The sequence below is a fragment of the Ananas comosus genome, linkage group 5 (genome assembly GCF_001540865.1).
Source record: "Ananas comosus cultivar F153 linkage group 5, ASM154086v1, whole genome shotgun sequence".
NCBI classification, from domain to species: domain Eukaryota; kingdom Viridiplantae; phylum Streptophyta; class Magnoliopsida; order Poales; family Bromeliaceae; genus Ananas; species Ananas comosus.
Genome location: NC_033625.1, coordinates 6,233,524 through 6,254,531, shown reverse-complemented (window position 1 = coordinate 6,254,531; position 21,008 = coordinate 6,233,524). Strand labels below are relative to the sequence as shown.

At 36.6% G+C, this 21,008-nt stretch overlaps 2 protein-coding genes across 6 annotated transcripts; both read left to right on the top strand.

The window, feature by feature from the left end:
- On the top strand, positions 2,669 to 10,750 carry LOC109710963 (chromatin assembly factor 1 subunit FAS2 homolog). Of its 2 annotated transcripts, none has more exons than XM_020233795.1 (12): positions 2,669 to 2,959; positions 4,384 to 4,495; positions 6,427 to 6,453; positions 6,592 to 6,664; positions 6,751 to 6,854; positions 7,205 to 7,419; positions 7,498 to 7,600; positions 8,047 to 8,119; positions 8,722 to 8,810; positions 8,915 to 9,053; positions 9,467 to 9,567; positions 10,301 to 10,750. In XM_020233795.1, the coding sequence occupies exons 1-12, from the start codon at positions 2,846 to 2,848 to the stop codon at positions 10,516 to 10,518; spliced, it is 1,368 nt and encodes a 455-aa protein (XP_020089384.1). In that variant the 5' UTR covers positions 2,669 to 2,845; the 3' UTR covers positions 10,519 to 10,750. The 2 variants fall into 2 exon arrangements, with proteins under 2 accessions (XP_020089384.1, XP_020089383.1); XM_020233794.1 differs by having other exon boundaries at positions 7,498 to 7,606.
- On the top strand, positions 13,589 to 19,001 carry LOC109710074 (protein trichome berefringence-like 7). 4 transcript variants are annotated; one of them, XM_020232492.1, is made up of 6 exons: positions 13,589 to 13,719; positions 13,903 to 14,542; positions 15,072 to 15,230; positions 16,310 to 16,575; positions 17,577 to 17,707; positions 18,650 to 19,001. In XM_020232492.1, the coding sequence occupies exons 1-5, from the start codon at positions 13,629 to 13,631 to the stop codon at positions 17,597 to 17,599; spliced, it is 1,179 nt and encodes a 392-aa protein (XP_020088081.1). In that variant the 5' UTR covers positions 13,589 to 13,628; the 3' UTR covers positions 17,600 to 17,707; positions 18,650 to 19,001. The 4 variants fall into 4 exon arrangements, with proteins under 4 accessions (XP_020088081.1, XP_020088082.1, XP_020088084.1 ...); XM_020232495.1 differs by having other exon boundaries at positions 13,614 to 13,849; positions 13,949 to 14,542; XM_020232493.1 differs by having other exon boundaries at positions 17,577 to 19,001.

The window sequence follows — 21,008 nt, the reverse complement described above, 5'->3', positions numbered from 1 at the left end:
ATAAAAAATGTTCATTTCAGCTCCCGCCGTCAGCATTTCGTTAGGGTTCCGTTTATATCTTATTTTTTACACCCAAAATATTTCTGACACCCTCATCCATGCCCTCGGCCGCCGCCTCGCTCTCGCCCACCTCTCGATCCATGCCCAGACACACGCCCTCACCCTCCTTCGCCGCCGGGATGAGCAAGAATGGGGGGAGGATGGGAGAGGAGATGAAAAATATGAAGACAATTTGGTTATTTTGTCACACCGTATCTCCCTCTAAATATTTTTTAAACTGTATGTTTTTTAATGACATGAGGAAAACATGAAAAAACGGATATTGATAGGAATATTTTGTTAATTTTAACTTTTTTTTTTAAATTCTTAGTCTCTTCTCATAATTGTGTGCCCATCGCTACGAGCTCATTCTCACCATCTCCAATGTCATTCTCTGCACCAACGACCACCTCAACCTCACACACAAAATCGATCGAAAACTATGTCTTTTAAAGTATTCGAGCTTATAGAATCAAACTGAGTAAGCCACTAATCTATTTTAGAATTTTGAATAAGTTTATGATAAAATTGATCGAAGCCTATCAGACTATAATTGAGATTTTTAAAATTTACGTGACTTATTATGTCAAAATTAATGATATCTAATAATAATAAAATATAAAGATATGGCGTCGGAACTTAGAGGGGATGCGAAAATAGAACAAATACGACTCAATAAACACTCGACCCACCATAGAATCCACCACGTCAAATTAAAGCACACTCACCATTATGCAGAATCCACCAACATAATAGTTGAATAACACTCTTATCTCACAGGAAATTCACTTAAGAAATATAAGCAAGAAGAAATCCCTCTTCTCCAATAAAAATAGAAACTTCAACTCAAATTGACTTATTTATCATCTTAAAATTGTTATATATATATATATATATATATATATATATATATATATATATATATTTAAACTTACAAAGCACCTTTCAACTTTCATACGCATTAATTCACTTATAATTAGGGGTGGAAACGAGCCGAGCTTGAGCGAGCTTACCTCGGCTCAAATTCGGCTTGAAATTAATTTCGAGCCTAAATTTAAGCTCAAGCTTGGATTGAAATTAATTCGAGCCGAGCTCGAGCGAGCCTAATTTCGAGTCGAGCGAGCTCGAGCCCTAAACGAGCCGCTTGAAATTCCCAACATCATACAATCAATAGTTTAATTTGTATAGAAAATTATCTATAATTTGATACAAAAATATATCTAATAGTTCAAAGTACAAAATAATTATATAAAATATAGTATTATAATATGAAGAAAGATAATTTATGACTTGAATATCTAATCTTTTCAGCCTCACATGTCTTATCTTCCACCTTCAATCTCCATATTATTCATTTTCATTTATGCGGTCAAAAATAAATAAATTATATAGATAAATATTGGATTAAACTATCCAATCATATATAACTAAAATTAAAATTTTATATGAATAATAATTTTTTATTTTAAAAATATTATGTATATTTTCTCAAGCATACAATTAATAGAAAGGTAGGCAATGACGGGCATATGCTGTTACTTGGTAACTTGGAGGGCCTCCGGCTTGGCTACTTAGGGTGAGAGACAGAAAAAGAAAAAGAGAGAAACATATTGAAAATTTAGAGCTCTGAAGAAAGAAAGGAAAAATGTATAAATTTAGTAAAATTTTGCTCTTTTATTTGTTTATTGGATTTGTTTTTATGGGCCAACAATATTTGCCCAATTTTAACTAAACTGAGATTATTTAGTCNTCAGCCTATATATAATTAAAATATATATATATATATATATATATATATATATATATATATATATATAGTGTAGAACTACTATGCTATAAAAAATATAGAGAATTTGATGTTTTCGAATTTTTGACCTTTTGATTAAGAATTATATGCAAAATTATATGGTTGAGATGATTGCGGTCCCCCCTAGGATTAAATAATACCCCTAGGATTGAGTGGTTCCTACAATGTAATAATAGTATTAATCCAAAGATAAGAAATGATTAAAGGGGTTGATCTAAGAATCAAAAAATCGAAAGTACCAGATCTTCTATACTTTCGATAGCACAGTAGTTCTACTATATATATATATATATATTCGAGCTTTTCGAGCTTTTCGAGTCTAATTCGAACGAGCCGAATAATGCTCAAGCTCGGCTTGAAATAAATTTCGAGCCTTTTTTTTTGTTTAAACTCGGCTCATTTAATTTCGAGTCGAGCTCAAGCGAGCCAAATATCGAGTCGAACATGAGTCCAACGTGAGCCGGCTCGCTCATTTGCCAGCCCTACTTATAATTTTCAAAGAAAATTTAAAAGACACTTCTAGAAATACTAAAATACACACACTATTTTATACTATAATAATTCATTTTAACAAAACAAAAAGACAATTTATAGCAAAACTAAGTGGCACATTTATTTCAAAACTAATATTTACAAAGTATCCACCAATTTCAAGATTGGTGTCAAGACGAGTGTCCTACTAGAAAAGAAAAAAAAATTAGGATCCAAGGTGAGAAAGGTAAAAGGTTAGGGACCGTGGTGCAATTTATACCACTGGGCGTCTCCTCGTGAGCATCACGTGACTGAGAACTCTCACTATTTATTCTCACTGCCGGTTCGCTTGTCACCCTTTCTCTCCTTCCCGCCTCCAATCCCAGGAAAAGGGCGCCAAAATCTCCCTCCCGCTGCCCAAAATCCCCAAAGCTACCCAAACCCTAGCTCCTCGTCTAAGCTCCGATCGGACGAGAGCTCGAGGCGAAGGTGGAAGAAACCCTAGAGGGATCTAGGTAGCGGCGGAGGATGAAGGGAGGGACGGTTCAGATCAATTGGCACGACGCCCACCCGGTCCTAACCCTAGATTTCCACCCGAAGTCTCGGGTTCTCGCCACCGGGGGAAGCGATCACGATATCAAGGTGGGAGTTTACCTTTCGCCTCTTTGATTTCGCCTCCCGTTGTTTTGATTCTGTGATAATGATGCGATTTTGATGTGTTGTCGCAAATGGGTCTTGTCAAATTGTGGAGTATTAGTAGTTTGTGATAAAGATGCCGTTTTTGATGTGTTATAGCAAATGGTCTTCTCAAATTGTGCAGTATCAGTAGTTTTGTGATAAAGATGCTATTTTGATGTGTTACAACAAAAAAATCTTCTTAAATTGTGGAGTATTAGTAGTTCTATGATAAAGATGCTAGTTTGATGTGTTCCAGCAAATGCATTTTTTTCAAGTTGTGGAGTATTAGTAGTTCTATAATAAAGAGGCTATTTTTATGTGTTGTAGCAAATGGGTCTACTCAAATTGTGGAGTATTAGTAGTTCTATAATAAAGATGCTATTTCTATGTTTTGTAGCAAATGGGTCTACTCAAATTGTGGAGTATTAGTGGTTCAATAATAAAAATGTTAACGTGATGTGTTATAGCAAATGTCTTCTGAAAATGTAGATAATGTAACGATCTGGCCCACTAACATTAATAACTTGTTGGGCCCAAACCATCAACCACCAGCGAAAAATGCTAAAGCTCAGTTATTAGTTCTAGTATGCTCGTCATATACCCTCCATATTCTCCCATATTATTCGATGTGGGACTAATGGGCCGTCACAAAGAATTAGCAGAATTGTGCTTCTTATTAGGATCTACTAGCATAGTTGAGCTACTGTGGTATTAAAAGCACCAAGCCTTCGTGCTATAGACTGGTTTTCGATGATGGGTCATCCAGTTTGACAATCAATAGCGTTAAAAATGATTTACGATATTTGCACATTCTGGGATCCAAATTTCGTGATTTTTGAAAATCATTTTCTAGTTCATCAACTTGCTAGAAAATGAAGGGTCAAAACTGAACAACCTTCTGAAATAGGGGATCGAAATTTCAAATTCAAGATTGAAGTTTTAAATCTTATCCTAAAGAAAAAAAAATTTCTCTAAAAAATTCAACCAATGTGGATTGTTTCTATATAGCTAAACTAGAAAGCAGCTCATAAAAGCCATTAAATTGTCACTTTTGTGACCGCTTGATTACTTAGTAAATGGTGTTGAAAAGTTACAAAAAAAATTCAGAATCTATGAAGTTCAAACACGCTATCATGTTTAACGGCATTGATCGTCAAAACGAATGCCCTAGCATTGAAAATGACTCTACAGCACAAAAGGCTCAGTGCTATTAATAGCACCCCATCCTAGCTCACATTAGCTTATCTTTCATGCTAAATATTCTGCCAACTTTTGTTAATCCTCCCTATCATTATTTTTCTAAGATTATCTGAAGACTCTACAGTATGATGTTATTGTGTTTTTTCCTTATATAATTAATTAGTGGTCTATCTTCGCTTTGTCTGCAGATATGGTCTATAGCTTCAGAAGAATCAGAGAAGAAACTTCCAACAGCTTCCTATCAAAACAGCCTTTCATACCATACTTCTGCTGTAAATGCACTCCGATTCTCCCCATCTGGTGAGAGCATGTACCAAATCATATCAACTTTTATCAGAGTTTGAGTTTTCTCTCCAAAGGATCAACTATAAAAGAAATGATATTTTCTGGCAAATACATTTTTAAAACATTTTTTTCCCCCCATTTCTACATAACATAACTATTAATCTCCAGTCTGATTGGTATTTCCGTAGAGTCCTGTTGACTATGAATGACCCTTTTGTAATTGGCCCATTTATCGGGGTTAATATTCAACTTGGATAGTAAAACTAAGTGCACTCTTCCTACAAAATGGAGCATACCATGTGCTGATGATCTATCAGTCTTGTTTGGTTTGCAATATATGCTATTATCGTCCACTCTGTAAAGTGGAATGAGATTGAAGGGGAAGAAATATTCTGACTAGTGATTGCGATCTGCAAAAATTCATTTTTAGTATTGTGGATGAAGATATCAGTCTTATCAGTAAATTTAACTAACCTGAGAATATCTACTATACTGCTCAGATCTTCATGACACTCTCAGGCATGATTCATCCTGCTAGCTTTGATGCATTTTCTTGGCAAAGGTGCTTTGTTTGTGTTAGGCCAATAATGCGCGGCCACGTGGTATGCTGGTGCACCATTCAACCCCAAAATCTTTAGGAGCGAGGATTAAAGTAGATTTTGGTGTGCACCGGGAGCATTGACAATAAAATTAAGTAACCGCCAGGTGTAATTGCAAGAAGTTACAGTAACTGCAAGTGGTTACGTACGGATTTGATCAGCTTGAAGTAGCCCGTAAAAATAGGGTAGTGGCCGATCATGGATGGGGCAATAACTGACCAACAGAGGCGGGCTATAAATAGGCAAATAATGCCCAGAAAAGAAGTCTTTTTCCCGAGAATAGAAGACCACCTTTATTTCCTCTGCATTGTCCTCGCATTTTCTAGAACTAGTCTATTTGTAATCTTTTACTTTCTCACATTTACTGTTTTTCCTAGGAGTAACTTTAAGTTAGATCAACCGAGTCTGTATGCCTCCAGGCACACTCATCCTTTGTATTAGTTTCACAGATTAATTCCAATATATAAAGGCATTCCGCTCCTCAGCCGACCCAAAACCCTATGTTTTCTGTACATTCGGCTCTTTCAGTCGAACCGAGTCTATAGTAAAGGTCTTCGAACTTGGCTGATATGATCCCTCATCAGCCGAATCGTTTGATCCAGTCGAAGGGCGCAGATTTCGAGGGTCATTATTCGGAGCCGTTCCGCATCCCTACACTTTTCCCAAGAGAGGTCTTTAACCGAGTCAAAGACCAGGGAATTCGGCTCCTAACAGTTTGTTACTGCACAAAATTGATAATGTTAGGAAAAGAATTTATATGGTGGCATTGTGATAGTGGCTTCTTTCATATCATAGTGCTATGGAATCTATTGTGTGAATAAAGTGCATATATAGCTATGGTCAAGTGTATAACATAATATAATAAGCGAATAGAGAAAGAGTTTAGTTGTAGAAAACACTATTATGAGAAAATACCAAGACTGAAGAGGGTTGTGATATCTTTCATAACTGCCTTTGTATTGTTTGCTTCATCTTAACGACTTAGTAATTACTATGTCAAAGCAGACAGAGTTACTATTATTAGATATAATCTTAGATAGTAAAATTCACACACATAATTGTTTAATTTTGGGCCTTCAGTATTTGGCAAAATCTGGTCTTCTACTGAATCCTATTTAAAACAAGAAACAGCACCCCGAATTGCTTTGAATAAAGAGTACATTGTGGAAGAAACAAACATATTAGCTATTCTTTTTTCCCCTCCCTTTATCTGTGTTGGCATTATATTATCGCCTCTCCTCGGTCTCATTATCTGTTAAGGCTTTGAACTAATCTCTTGATTCCTTTCCTTTAGATGTCTAGCCAGAAGAGTGACTATCTCTTTCTATTTCCTTTTTCTTTTTACAGGAGAATACCTTGCATCTGGTGCCGATGGTATGTTTTGGTTCATTTTATTATCATATTATCATTTTATTATTTGTTTTTTGAAAATAAGTTAATGCTTTATGTAGAATTAGCATCTTGTCGGAGAATATAAATTGTTATGCTTCTGTTTCTTCCTCAATTTTTTAGGAGGTGAATTAGTCCTCTGGAAACTACATTCAACAGATGATGGCCATACATGGAAAGTACTCAAGTCATTATTGTAAGATCCTCCATGTGAAAATTATCTATGGAAATACTGTTTTCTTGCAAGAGTTATTGTACTCTTCTTGTTTTGTCTTTTATCAGATTTCATCGGAAGGATGTTCTTGACCTTCAGTGGTCTGCTGATGCTGCTTACCTCATTTCTGGTTCAGTTGATAACTCTTGCATAATATGGGATGTTAATAAAGGTATCAATGATAGGCAAATTTTGTTGGGATATTTATGTCCTCCTGTTGAAGTATCTACTTACACACATATCCATACAGAACCTGAATTTGCATTATGCTCTTCAAAAACGTAATTTCATAGATATATACCCTTTGTACTCAATAGAAAACCAACTTCCACCCATGAATTAGATAAGGGCATCTTTGTAGAAAACTGCACTTTGAAGGAGTATATATAGAAACCAGGTTTTTCAGGGGTATATGTGTAAATAGATGCTTTTGCAGGAACAAACTAAAAGACCCCATTATATTTTTCCTGTTTGGATTATGGAATGCCTGACAACATATTATTTATGGATAATTTGTTTCAGGTTCAGTCCATCAAATTTTAGATGCCCATTTGCATTATGTTCAGGGTGTTGCCTGGGATCCTTTGGATCAGTATGTTGCTTCACTTAGCTCAGATAGGACTTTACGGGTATATGCAAATAAGCCTCAAGCCAAATCAAAAGGCTTTGAGAAAATCAACTTCATGTGCCAATATACACTGACAAAGTTTGAGCCCCAAAATATTGATGATTCAAAGGTTTGCAATCTATGTCATTAGTTGCATTTTTTGGTCATATATTTAAGAATAATGTTTTGTGCAACTTCTTTATTTCAGCATCTGCCACCTAAAACTCATTTGTTTCATGATGAAACATTGCCTTCCTTCTTCCGGCGATTGGCATGGTCGCCTGATGGATCATTTTTGGTAGTCCCGGCAGGTACAGGTGTAAACTTGTTTTACTAGCACATATTTTTCGATATTTTTATCATATCATCAATATATTTTGTCCTTTAATGAGTTTGAAAATTGCTTCTCTTTGATCATTCATACATTTGAGTATACCTCGATGTTATGCATTCTGTTATATATTGCACATTAGTGACTGTTCAACTGGTACGTTGTCTGGCTTCTACTCTAGCAAGCAAGTTAACCTAACCTTTGTTAATTTGATAATTTGATTCAGCTTAATTGTTACATATTAACTTTCATTTGCATTTTGCAAGTTCTAGATGGAATGATTGGTGAGCAAGGGAAACATTATAAAGCCTTCATACTTTTTCTCCTTTTTTCTTTTTAATGAACAATTGCACAACTTGAACCACTATTCTTTGCCTTTGTTGATCCTATTCACTGATGTAAATTCTGTCTAAATAAAATTTTCAGGTATATACAAATGTTCTTCTGCATCGGAAGCATTTAACACTGCTTATATACTGTCTAGGAGAGATCTTTCAAGGTAACAATACTAGCACATTTTTAGATATAACTAAGTTCATCTTAATCTACTCGCCATATTACTTGGAAGAACTATGTTCTATATGTTTCAGTATTTCTATGAATGAGGAAATCCTGTTTCAAAGGGGATGCAAGAATTTGGACTTTTCAAGTTCTCAAATCCCAATTGCACTTGCTTTACACCACTTGTACATATTGCTATCGGTAAATCCAATTCTAGTTGGTCACTTTGTAAATGGAACTACACTGCATTTTCAACTCCAGTTGTGCCCTTATGCGTTAGCTCATATAGGACAGACCACAATCTCATTCTTGTAGTCCAGCTGCCATAGCAAATTTCGCCCCTGCAAATTTGAATTTTTATATGTGCACCTGGAATATGCAATTTTTTAGCAAAATACCTATAAGTTAGGGCACCATCCAATTCATGTATGTTTGTTGGTTTTGTATTAGAAAAAGTTCTTTGAAAATGGATAATTTTTTTTACGTACAATAATACATACATGAGAATTAACTTTTTAAGAAGTATACATAGAAATTCAGATTTTCCTAGGATGTATGTAAAATAGATAATTTGAAATGTAGTAGTTTCTAATTTTGTAGGCCTGCGGTACAACTCCCAGGTGCTAACAAACCCATTGTGGCTGTTCGATTCTGCCCTGTTCTTTTCAATCTACGAGGTTCCAAATCAGGTGGCTTAACAAATACTGTAGCTTATTCTGTTCCTTTTAACATGATGTTGTTCAAGTTTTTATCATGTTATGGGGTCTGAATCAGCTGTATTAAATAATGGCAGATGGTTTCTTTAAGCTTCCTTATAGAGTGATTTTTTCTGTGGCTACTTTGAATTCTCTCTACATTTACGATACCGAAAGCTCCCTCCCAATAGCAGTGTTTGGTGGACTTCACTATGCAGCCATCACAGATATCACTTGGTCAGTACCTTCTCAATATGCCTTGCTGCAGCAAATGTTTTTTTTTCACTTTTTAAGATTTCTGTGGACTTTGAATTTGTCTTTTATTGGTCCGTGGATGATTTTTTGCTGGGGCTTTTGCACATACACCTCTGCACAAGTAATCTGTTTATATATATTACCTCTATAAAATCTGAAACATTATAAATACTCCCGGAAACTGCAGTTTTTTAGCCCCAAAAAGAGAACCCTTTTCTAAGGCTGGGGAGTCATCGAAAAATAGTTATCTAAGATGGGCGTTTTTGTTAGTCGTAGGGTATTTATTTTTTATGGTATATATGTAATTAATTTATTTTAAACATAATTTCATAGGGGTATGTATGTAAAATTTAATTTTTTTGGTCCAAAGTGATTTACCATTTTACTCATGCTAGGTCGTCTGACGCGAAGCACCTTGCATTGTCGTCACGAGATGGGTATTGTACTATTATAGAATTTGAGAATGACGAGCTTGGACAGACTTATACGATCTCAGGTAATCTTTGATGGTTAAAGCTTTTGTTCTTCAGATGCTCGATGAAGTTGTGAAGATGCTGAAGACATCACATATTACTTTATGAGGACAAAATAGGACACTAGTATGCTAGTTGAGAAGATACCTACTGACCTTTTGACGCTTGTCGTGCATGATTTCCCTGTGCAATTTTGCTCTTATTCTCTTATTATGGCAGTGTATTAGACCGACTTCACCGTTTCCCCTCAATCCTATAATTAGTCTCTTAATAGCAATTAACATTCAGAGGACATTGGTTTGCCAAAATTAATAGGAAAGCTCATGGGAACAGGAAAAAGGAATGTTGTGTAAGATTCTTAGTGTAAGGTATAGACAGGCAAAAGATATTATATACTTAGGAGAAATTACATATTTTTCTACTCAGGCTATTACCTGAACTTTCAATGAGTTGCAATTCGCTCAATAATTAGCTTAAACTGTTTAGTTATTGCACTTGTCGTGATATTCATAACATGGTATCCGAGTACATCCTAATCTACTTTAAATTGACTAATAGCCGCCAAATTGCAATTTGTTGAAGGTTTGAGGACTGCCATCACATTTTACTCCTTAACTTTCATTTTCTTTTTACTTAGTGAATTGCTGAACACGGAAGCACGATTAGGTTCTTGTTGCAATTGATGTTTTGATTGAACTTCATCCTTAAATGATCTCTTTCATTCTTTTTTTCTTCTTTTTTTTTTGTGGGGTATAGATGAAAAGAAATCTGTGGAAGGGAATGCAAATATGAGCAGCCTGAAGCCTGAAATGGTGGACAATATGGAAGTCGACAAGGAAGATATTGGGCGCAAAGTCGACAAGGAGACAGATTCAAAGGCCGGGGAAGGAACACAACCATCATCAACGTCAACCAAGAACTCCGCACCGAATAAGCCTACCAAGAAGAGAATTACCCCTATAGCCATCAATTAAGAGCTGGAAGTTGAATGCTTTGCGGAATTGATGTAAATTTTAGTTTCTTCATCCCTACGTATATTTTGGAAAAAAATTTATATATGGGGAGCCTCCCACTAATAGACGGTTTAGTCGGCCGTTCGACACAACGAATCGTAAAGCAATGATATTGTTGATTAGACCGATTCTCTGCGGGGAGATTTGTCACAATGTTTTTGTTCGTATCCCTCTGTTGGGTTCTTCTTGTGCATGTTCCTTTTCGCATAGATGTTCTTTAAGCCTCTCTTGGTACAGAAATGAGCAGAGTACAAATGGTTGGATGAGTTGCATCGCAAACTGATTTTAAGTTCGTTCGATTTATAAGACTAGTTTTTCTGGTTTCTTTTTTTTTTGCTGATTTTTGCTATGGAAAGAATGTTTTTCATGATTTTTTTTTTTTTAGAAAATAGTTTTTCCACAACTTTTTGAGAAACCAAACATCACTAAGTCCTCAAAATTAGTTGAAGTTATGTTGAATGATTATGAATTTCGACTAAATAATATTATATTAAGAAATTTTTCAAAAACCATTTTTATATGATTCTGTTGTTTTGACCATGTTCAAGGAATAATTAACAATCCTATTTTCGAAATTAATGGAGAGTAGAGCCACTTAAAGAAGAATTTAAATTAAAGCTTCTGTTTTTTACCTCCAAAAATTAGTTTTAATATATATGATGATATTAAAATTAAAACAACTGTAGCCTCTTTATTTACTAAGTACTGTTTCAATTAATGGCCTTTCTAGAAGTTTACTTGCTACAGTAAAAGTAAAAAAAAAAAAGAATANAAAAAAAAAAAAGGAATAACTTGTCAACAAACTTTCTTGTGGTTGGTAATGGATCCTCTATAAACCAGGTTGTCCAATATATGTGATAGGAGGAATTCTACACTATCACACTGGCACCACGTCATCAATAACAAGTCAATCACATTCTTTCTTTTCAAACAAAAATATAATAAAAATATTTTTTTATAATCATGATGGGACATATATCCCTAAAACGAAATATTTGATTGGCTTGTTACGCTACGTCACCAATATACCTATTGTATTCTAGAATTTTTCATGTGATAGTACCAACTAGGGTTGTACTGAAAGCCGAAACAGGCTAGTAGCCAGCCCGGCCCGGCCTGGCACGGCCCGGCTTCTATTTTGGGTTGGGCCATGGCAAGTCGAGCTGCCTAGCCTCCGGTACGGCATGGCCCTTCGGCCTGGAAGGCACGGGCTGTGCCGGGCCGGGCCGTGCTTCGGGCCGGGCTCTTAAAGTATTTATTTTTATATATTTTTTTTAAAAATTTAGTATAAAATTTAAAATATAAATAATAAATATTTTTATTTAAATTAATATTTTGATTAAATCGTTAAAAATTTATAAAAATAATTATAATATAGTAAATATTTATTTTTTTTAAAAAATTAATAAATTTGTTTTTTTTTTTTTTTGAGAAAAAAAAATGAAATGAGATTTTGATCTAATGAATCAAAATTCTTTAGTTTATTGGACCAAAATCACTCATTCCAAGGTTAGACCCTGGGAGGAGAGCTTTTGCCCTTCTCCCTAGAAGCTTAGGCCCCAAGGCCTAAGGCACTTGTGCCTTGGGGGACTGGGCCGTGCTGGCCCGGTTGGCATGGCCCAAGCGAGCCGTGTTGTACCGGGCCACCCGCCTCTTCTCGACCCGGTACGGTTCAAGCACGTTTCGAGCCGTGCCGCGCTGGATCGTCGGGCCCCAGAGGAGTGGCCCAACATGGCCAGAAGGCTTGGGCCGGGTCTGTCTGACACGGAGGCTACAGTATTCGCATCGCGCTGTAGCCCGGCTCGAGGACGTGCCGGATCGGGCATCATTTACATTCCTAGTACCAACCAATAAACTACCACTACGTAGAACAACTTACAAGATTGCATTACTTATGATGTTAGCTCGTGTTTAATTTAATCTGCCACGTCCCGCGTTGCAGCAGAAATTTGGGCGCACCAATAAATTCACCGCATGTACGGAGAGCCCTATGCACACGATGCGTCTAAACCTGCAAAATATAATTAAATATCTACTACAATAAATATCAGAGCTGACATCAATAAAACTATAGCATAAAATCATACTGTGCATACATGATTCGTAATGTATACACCGTCACCTCTCATGAAAATAAAACATAATAAAAACTAGCCTAGTCAGTCCTAATATTTATAATATAATCTTTCAAAAACTAGTCACTACTGGATAGGGGTGGCAATCCGGTTCGCTGTTCGCGAGCCAGCTTGTATTCAGCTCGAAATAAACTCGAAATCGAATCGCTCGTTTAATAAACGAGCCGAATATGAATTTTTCNTTTGTTTACTAAATGAGCCGAATACGAGTGAGCTGCACGAGCTGGGTCAGCTCGCTCGTGTTTGGCTCGATAACAACTCGAATACATATATTTTATATTTATATAATTTATATTTTTATATATAAATAAATAATTATATATAATATATTTTTATTATTTAATTTTTAGCAAAATAACAATATAAATACGAGCTTAATTATAAAAGGACTCATTATGTGTAAAATTTCAATTATTAAATCAAAATCTAATGAATAAGATTTTATAAAATTATTTTTTATATATATTCAATCTAATTTTTTTAACTTATTGTTTGTTGGCCAGCTCGTGAGCCAGCTCGTGTTCAGCTCGTTTATTGACGAGCCGAACAAGAACTGAATTTTTCGGCTCGATATTTTAACGAGTCAGCTCATATTCGACTCGTTTATTAAACGAGCTGAACACAAGTCGATCTTAGCTCGCTCGTGTTGGACTCGTTTACACCCCTACTACCGGGTGCTCCACTAACACAATCAGCTCACATAGAAAATACTATCTATTTTGCGATCCCCTTCCCTCAATCCGTAGCAGATACAGTGGGCTCTGAAAAGAAAAAAAAAAAAAAAAAAGAAAAAAAGAAAAAGAAAAAGAACTAAACTAATCGTAAAACACCGAAAATACCCTCGGTCGGTGGACTACCAACCGGACCCACCCCTCTCTTCCCGCGCCCCCGCCAAATTCTTCGCGCGCGGGAGCGGGAAAGAGAAAGAGTGTGTGCATGCGCGTGCGATCTCAACATCTAGGATTAGGGTTTCTCCGATTCGACTATAAACAAGGAAGAATCATCAACGAATCGCCCCCTCAATCCGGTTACGCCTCTTTTCCCCTCCAATTTCCTCTTCGTTTCGTATGTTATCGCCGATTTCTTGTTTCAATTAAGTAGGTTTGATCGTGGATTTGGGGGGAAATGAGTAGGACTCGGAAATCGTGGGTTTCGGGGTTGGTATTTGACTCTATTGCCCTAATCTTCTTCATAGTTTCTTCTGCTGTAGTTATTGGATCAGTTATCCATCTCTATTTGCGTCGATTCCCCTGTAGGGGGAGCTTGTTATCTGGATTCATCATCAAGAAGGGTTTTTGTGATGTATTTGATGGTGATTGGGTTTTCGATGATTCATACCCGCTGTATAATAGCTCAAAATGCCCTTTTGCGGAGCGTGGTTTCAATTGCTTGGCAAATGGGAGAAAGGATAGTGGGTATCTTAAATTGAGGTGGAAGCCTCGGCATTGCGATTTGCCCAAGTTTAGTCCTCATAATGTGCTCGAATCGGTTAGGGGGAAACGTGTTGTTTTCGTGGGCGACTCGATGAGCCGGACGCAGTGGGAGTCTTTGATTTGTATGCTTATGAGTGGGGTGGGAGATCCAGGGAACGTTTATGAGGTGAACGGGAGTGAGATCACAAAGACGGTTCGCTTCTTGGGTGTTAGGTTTGAGAGATATAATCTTAGTGTGGAGTTCTTCCGCTCTGTGTTCTTGGTGCGGCAGGGTTCGCCGCCGAAGCACGGGCCTAGAAGGGTCCGGGCGATACTCGAGCTGGACAAGGTGGATGAGATAAGTAGTAAGTGGGTTGATTCGGATATTCTTGTATTCAATTCTGGCCATTGGTGGACTCGAAGTAAACTGTTTCATGTGTAAGTTGCGCACTTTTTGGCTCTCAATTCTTTCACTTTATTTGTAGCTCAAAGTTTCTGCCTATCTTGATAACACATTTATGAATGTAGTAGTTTGTACTGCAAAAAACAACTTCTCTTTATAGATCTAAGGTGTCTTTTTACTTGTTAGCAAGATTTCTGTACTATTTCTGTCATTGTGCAACATCCGTTTCCTTTTCTTCTAAATTTCTATGAAATTTTTTGATTCATAATTTGCGTAAAATTTGATTAATATGTAGAAGATTCAAAAAATAAACAGGTAATTAATAACATTTCACTCCCGGGAATCTGAATGTTCTAAGGTGTATGTTGTGACTCTGGTATGCTTTGCTGCATGATTTGCCTGTACTAATTATGGACAAAACATTTATATAGTTTGAGCTTCGTGACTTAGAAGCTAAAGCGAATGCATAGTGTTTGTTCTTATAAAACGTATATGGTTATGAATAATGCCTTATGATGTTTATATTGTTTCCTTATACTATTTTCACGTCGGATTTTTCAACAGGGGTCGCCATTTCCAGGCCGGAGGACGACTCAAGCTTGGGATGCCCATCAATGCTGCCTTTAGAATGGCTTTGCACACTTGGGCGTCGTGGGTAGAAAAGATCGTAGACACAAATAGAACTCAAGTCTTTTTCAGGACTTATGAGCCTTCTCATTGGAGGTGCGCATCTCATTTGTTCCAAAACATTCTTGAAGTCTCTGGAACTGCAACTTAGTTTGTTTTCTATATCCACTGGATTACAGGAATGACATTAGTTCTTCTATAACCACTGGATTCGGAACTGACATGCAAAGTTCACCTCAACTTTTCACCAAAAAAAAAAAAAACAAAAACAAAAAAAAAAACAGAAGTTTGCACCTGATAAGTAGATGCTAGTTTTTATGCAGTGATGTTTGAGGTTCTATGGAAGGGTAAGACAAGTTTCTAGAAAATGTTAAGGCGGATACAATGCACATTCATTGTGTTGGACCCCTCGAATTTTAAGATAATTTACTGTCGCATTTCTACACTGAGGAGGTTTTATCAGCAGATCCTTTTGGTCCAGAAACCTACTCCTTTCGCATTCAAAGGTCAGTGATGTGTCCTGAATGCAAAAGGCAGAAAAGAGTGGATACTGCTGCAAGATCCATTTGATGGCAACATGGCAATATCAAATAAAGTACATTCGATCTCTAAAAGAGATTGTTGATTTGGTGAAATTACATGAAACCTGCTAGAAGACCTATAAGTGTCAGCATAAAGAAAATATGAAGATAGGTCGAATTTAAGTTTCAGTATGGAAATCATAATAAACTGTCATCTCTTTAATTTCTGGCAATTTTTGGGGGTGTTTCATTGAATTGGAAATTTCTGCAAAATATTAAAAAAATGTTGGAAACAGGGCACATATTGCAAATGCATCATCTAGAAACTAGAACCAAATACAACAGCAAAGTTCAGATGAAAATAAGTTTAGTGTAGGTAAAGCCTACGATGATCCAACTTATTAGAACATATAAAGCCTGTTGCCACTCAAAAGAGCAGGTAAAATCTGGATGCGTTATGATGAATGACAGCTTTAATGGTTGAAGGCATTAAATCATGAAGTTCATCTATACATGAAACATCTTAAAATGTACCACAAAAATGCTGTCAAAAGTTTAGGCACTCATTTCAAAATGCGCTAGAGGTCCTGGATTGTCTGTATGTTTTCCTTCATAATATAATTGCTAGCTTTTTGTGTTTTTGTGGTAACTTAGTGGCTCAAACGGAAAGGGGTGCAATGTATCGAAACAGCCATCTTTTGAGGACAAGAGTGAATTTGGTAAAATTCTCAATGATGTGGTTACCAATATGAGAGTTCCCGTGACTTTGCTGAACGTTACTTCGATGGGTTTGTTCCGAAGTGATGCTCATATTGGCACTTGGAATTACCCTTCTCCCGATCTGGATTGCAGCCACTGGTGTCTCCCTGGAGTTCCAGATGCTTGGAATGAACTTCTTTTCTCTTACTTGTTCACAAATGGTGAGTTTTTTTTGGAAACAACGAAACAAAAAACACTTCTCACTGATTGTGCATTAGGTTAGCTCATTTTTTATTTGTTGAAGCTATTTGTTAGAATTTAAATTGTTAATTTTCATATTTATGTATGGTACTCGGATTCCCCAAAAATGTTCATTTACATTTTACAAACACTTGGGCTCTGTTTGGGATTACGGGACGATTGCGTTATGTGCAGTGGAAAAGTACGATGAGAAAATATCTTTTTTGTTTCCATATATAATATCACGTTCCACATATCACAATGAATTGGTTATAATATATTTTCTGCAGTCCTACTGGAGAACACAGAAGCATTTTCCTATATGTTTTTGCCCCAACTTCATTTTATCTATTAGCATTAGATGGACCTCAGTACCAAACAGCCCTTAAAGCGTTCCCCAGACTAATTGCCAAGGGAAACCTTTGGTACGAGATTATCCAGTGAAAAGATGCTTAAATGACAAATTGCCTTTTTCGCAGAGATTTGGAATCAGCTCTACTTGTGAGAAGTATTTAGGGTTAAGCAAAGAATAGTTCTTGTTCGTTTGCGGCTGCTAACCTGAAATGAGCTTTTGGGACTCACAAATAGAAACTGCAATTGAAAGGTCTGCTTCTACTGCAATTGGATGTTGTTGGGGTGATTTTAATTAAAAAGCTGTCAATGCTTTTTCCAATTGCTCAATATGACTCTCTTGCAGAAGCTTAAGCCCCGCCAAATAGGCCCTAATTGCATGGAACAATGCCTGTATTATTTCAAGTGGTATCATACATATATTTCTCTGTTTGGGTTCTTACTGATAATCAAATTGCTAAGCACAGATTGCACATCATAGTAATGAGTATTACATGGTAGGTAAATGATAAGTGAAATGATCTTCATATTTCATCCTTTTATTATGGAATGATAAATTGATATGAGTATTGAATTGGAACTATTGAAAAGTATGGAATGGTAATTTCTATGATCCTTTTATTTTGTGCAGGTTGGAGGCAGTTGGGAAGATAACAACCTCATTTTTTGTATACCTTTATAAAATATTTCTATATACAAGGAGCAAAAATATTGGATTCATCTGGCAGTAACTGAGAGAAGTGGATCCATCTGTCACTTGAAGTAGTTCACTCTTATCCCTCTTTTCTTTCTTTCATACATTTACTTCATATTGTAAAGGCTTATAGGTCTCTTTTCCTGAAAGAAAGGGAAGGCATTGTCATCAATTTACACATGCAAATGATCATCCATTTATTAAGGCCAACTTAGTCCTGCTTTATTTCTATATGTGAATCTCCGAAAGCTTTTGGAGGTATCTAATGCACACTTCAGTTTCTTCTGCTTTGCTTTCTACTACTTGTGAAAATTAATCCTTTGTATATTTTGTTATGTTATTTTTTATACCAACAAAGAGTCGAGGGATCAAATTGATATCTCCATTATAGTTTTTTTTTTTCTTTTTCTTTTTCTCTTAATTTTTTCGTTTTGAAAATGGCAACAGGTTAGCTTAACCTATTGATGAGGTCAATTTACTACTGTAAAAAATTATTTACAGCTCCAAGATTTACATGAATACACTTGTGAACCGAAAATTAACTACCAAGGCTTCAAATGCTTGCGACAGTCCAGGCAATCCAAAATTGGCGTCCTTCTAAACTATCTCTCTGCTTAATTTTGTTTGTGTTTGAATTTTTCATATCTCCATTAGTGTTCGTGAGGCCTAAATTATAATTTACCTCCAACATGTGGTATGCCAGTGAAACCTCTGTTTTTATCAGCCTGAGCCGATGGTTGAAGGAATTAGTTGCGATCCAGTATCTTGTTCATTATGTTCATAGCCATCAATATATTGTAGCAAAGTGATTCTGCACAACTTAAGATTCTCCAATCTAAAGCTGCTGAGTCCAGTAAGTACCTGAAAACTTAGGCCTGATGTGCAGTAGTTTCTAAGCAGAGAATTCGGTCATGAATAATCATCGCAATATTACATCAAATATCACATACTTACACATAGTTGAACATCATTTGAAAACTGAATTGTTGCATCTTCTTTCATGGTACCAGAACTCTGGAAGTGCTGGTGTTTCGGTCGATGCAAGGTACTCTACGCCAATTGGAGCTCGAGATGTTCAGGATCTGCAAGGTGTGACTTCTTCTCTCTCTCTAATCATTAGGTACTCATGTTTCTTTGGTAGTTTAAGAAAATGTGATGCCATCTTGTGTAGTAGATCAAGTTAAATTTTCACGCAGTTTGACGGTTACTTTCTTAGCGGAATTGTGCTGTGCTCAAAACATGTTTTTTGTTTTTTGGCCTCTGTATAATCAAATAGAAGTTGTACTTGTAGAGAAACTTTGTCAGATTGAATGCTTACTGTATACGGTTCATATAAAGAAACCTTAGAAGTTGAGCAAGTATGTTATCTTAAATCTGTTTTTTGTTTTTTTAGATGGTGCAAATAGGTAGTAGCTCTTAGCATGAAAGAGAAAGCAGATATATGCTTTATGCTCATTTTTCTAGTACTATACATTTTCCCTTTTCTGGGTGAAGCGTACATAGAGAGGCCTATGAACTTTTAGCTTTTGGGGGCAATTGCCTGTATACCCCTGAAAAGTTCCCGATTTTTTTATTTACCCCTCTTAAAAGGGTAATATTGAAAATATCCTTCTTATGTTCCAAGTCTTTCTAATATATCCCTGGAGTTAAGTTCCGTTAGTGAGTTGCCGTTATCTCTGAAAAATTAATATTTTGCCCATTCCTATATACCCTTCTACCGTAACTAACTTTTCTTATATACCCTTCATATAGCAAATACTTTTCTTATTTGCCCTTCAAATATTAATTAATTAATTAAGCACATCGGGAGCGAGCAGATGAACGGATGAGATCAATTGTAGTTAAACCAACCTTGGTGGCTGGAGGCATAGTTAGTTAATTCGGATTCGGCAAAAATTCGGTACGGATATAATTCGGATAAAATTCGTCTTTTAATTTTTAAATTCGTTGAAAAATACGGCTAAAAAATGGATTCGGTAGTTATTCGGATACGTGATTTATACGAGTATTATACGTTCACCAATTAAAAATTCGGGATCAAATATAATTTTTATATATACTTTTTAAAAATTCGATATTATACTATATATATTATTATTATAATATTTATATATAGATTAAATATATTTAAAATTATAATAAACATATACTAATAATATATAAGAGTTATATATTTAAAAATATTAATAAATAATTACAAATTTATAAATAAAATATTATATAATAATATTTCTATATATAAATAAAATACTATATATATATATATATATATATATAATGAGAGGGAGGTTCGCAGTGGACCTCCCTCTCATCCGGTCCACGCGGCCAAATTGGCCTCGTGGACTGCGCACACCCAAGGGTGAGGGCGCGCCGTAGTCGGGCGACCGTGAGGGCGAGAGCGTGCCGCGCTCCGGCGTCCGCAAGGGCGAGGGCCTGGTGTGGTTGGGCGTGGTAGGGGAGGGGTGCTGGTTGCGGGCGACCCAGAGATCCATGATCTTGCGGGCTGCGTCGGTGCTCGCGTGCATGAGGCGGGCGATTCGGCCTTTGGCAGGCGCAAGCGGAGCGTGCGGGCGCCGTCGGGGTGGATGTAGGCGTGGGAGTTGAGGAGGGAGAGGTCGGAGGAGGAGGAGGACGACGACGATTCAACAAATCCATAGGCTCCCGGCGCCGGCCAAGGCGGCGGCGGCGGCGGAGGAGGAGGAGGAGGATAGCGGTGAGAGGGGTGGTGGTCTGGGAGGTGGTGGTGGTCTAGGAGGAGATGAGGCGAGGTGGAGGCGGAGGAGACGACGATCATGTTGGGAGAGAAAGAGAATAACTTAAGGAATTAACATAATAAGGTAGGGGTAAAATAGGTATTTTATATAGGTTTTAACTCTAGTATACATTTAACCCATATTTAACTTGGTTGTTGGTATCCGAGACCCAAGTTCGAATCCTAGTTGATTCACATTTCTAGTTAAGTTTATTTCTAAATAAAATAAACGAAGCGGGTAGCGTGTTATCTATCTCTCAAAAAAAAAAAAAAAGCTAACAGAGGATAACTGCGGGGTATTTTGGAATAACGGTAGAACATATGAGGGACATTTTAGAAAGAAAAAAAAAGTAGGGGTAGATCGAATATTTCCAGACACATGAGGGGTATATAGGCAATTATCCCTTAGCTTTTTTGTAAGGCTAAATTACAGAACCCCTCCCCCCACCCAGTCAAAACCCGATTTTTCACTTCCCCCCCTGTCATTTAAAAACCTACACTTTGTCCCCCTTGTAAAATAAAAAATGTTCACAGAGAGGTACGGTGTGAACTGTGATGATAAAATGACTATTTTGTCCCTCATCATTTTGCCCTCATTATGTTCACAAGAGAAAAGA

Excerpts from the sequence above, each read along its gene's own strand:
- LOC109710963 (XM_020233794.1), top strand. The coding sequence starts at position 2,846 with ATGAAGGGAGGGACGGTTCAGATCAATTGGCACGACGCCCACCCGGTC. Across the intron at positions 4,496-6,426 it reads ACTCCGATTCTCCCCATCTG|GAGAATACCTTGCATCTGGT; the intron begins GTGAGAGCATGT and ends TTCTTTTTACAG. Across the intron at positions 7,420-7,497 it reads AAAATATTGATGATTCAAAG|CATCTGCCACCTAAAACTCA; the intron begins GTTTGCAATCTA and ends TCTTTATTTCAG.
- LOC109710074 (XM_020232492.1), top strand. The coding sequence starts at position 13,629 with ATGCGCGTGCGATCTCAACATCTAGGATTAGGGTTTCTCCGATTCGAC. Across the intron at positions 14,543-15,071 it reads CGAAGTAAACTGTTTCATGT|GGGTCGCCATTTCCAGGCCG; the intron begins GTAAGTTGCGCA and ends ATTTTTCAACAG. Across the intron at positions 16,576-17,576 it reads CTCTTACTTGTTCACAAATG|GTTGGAGGCAGTTGGGAAGA; the intron begins GTGAGTTTTTTT and ends TATTTTGTGCAG.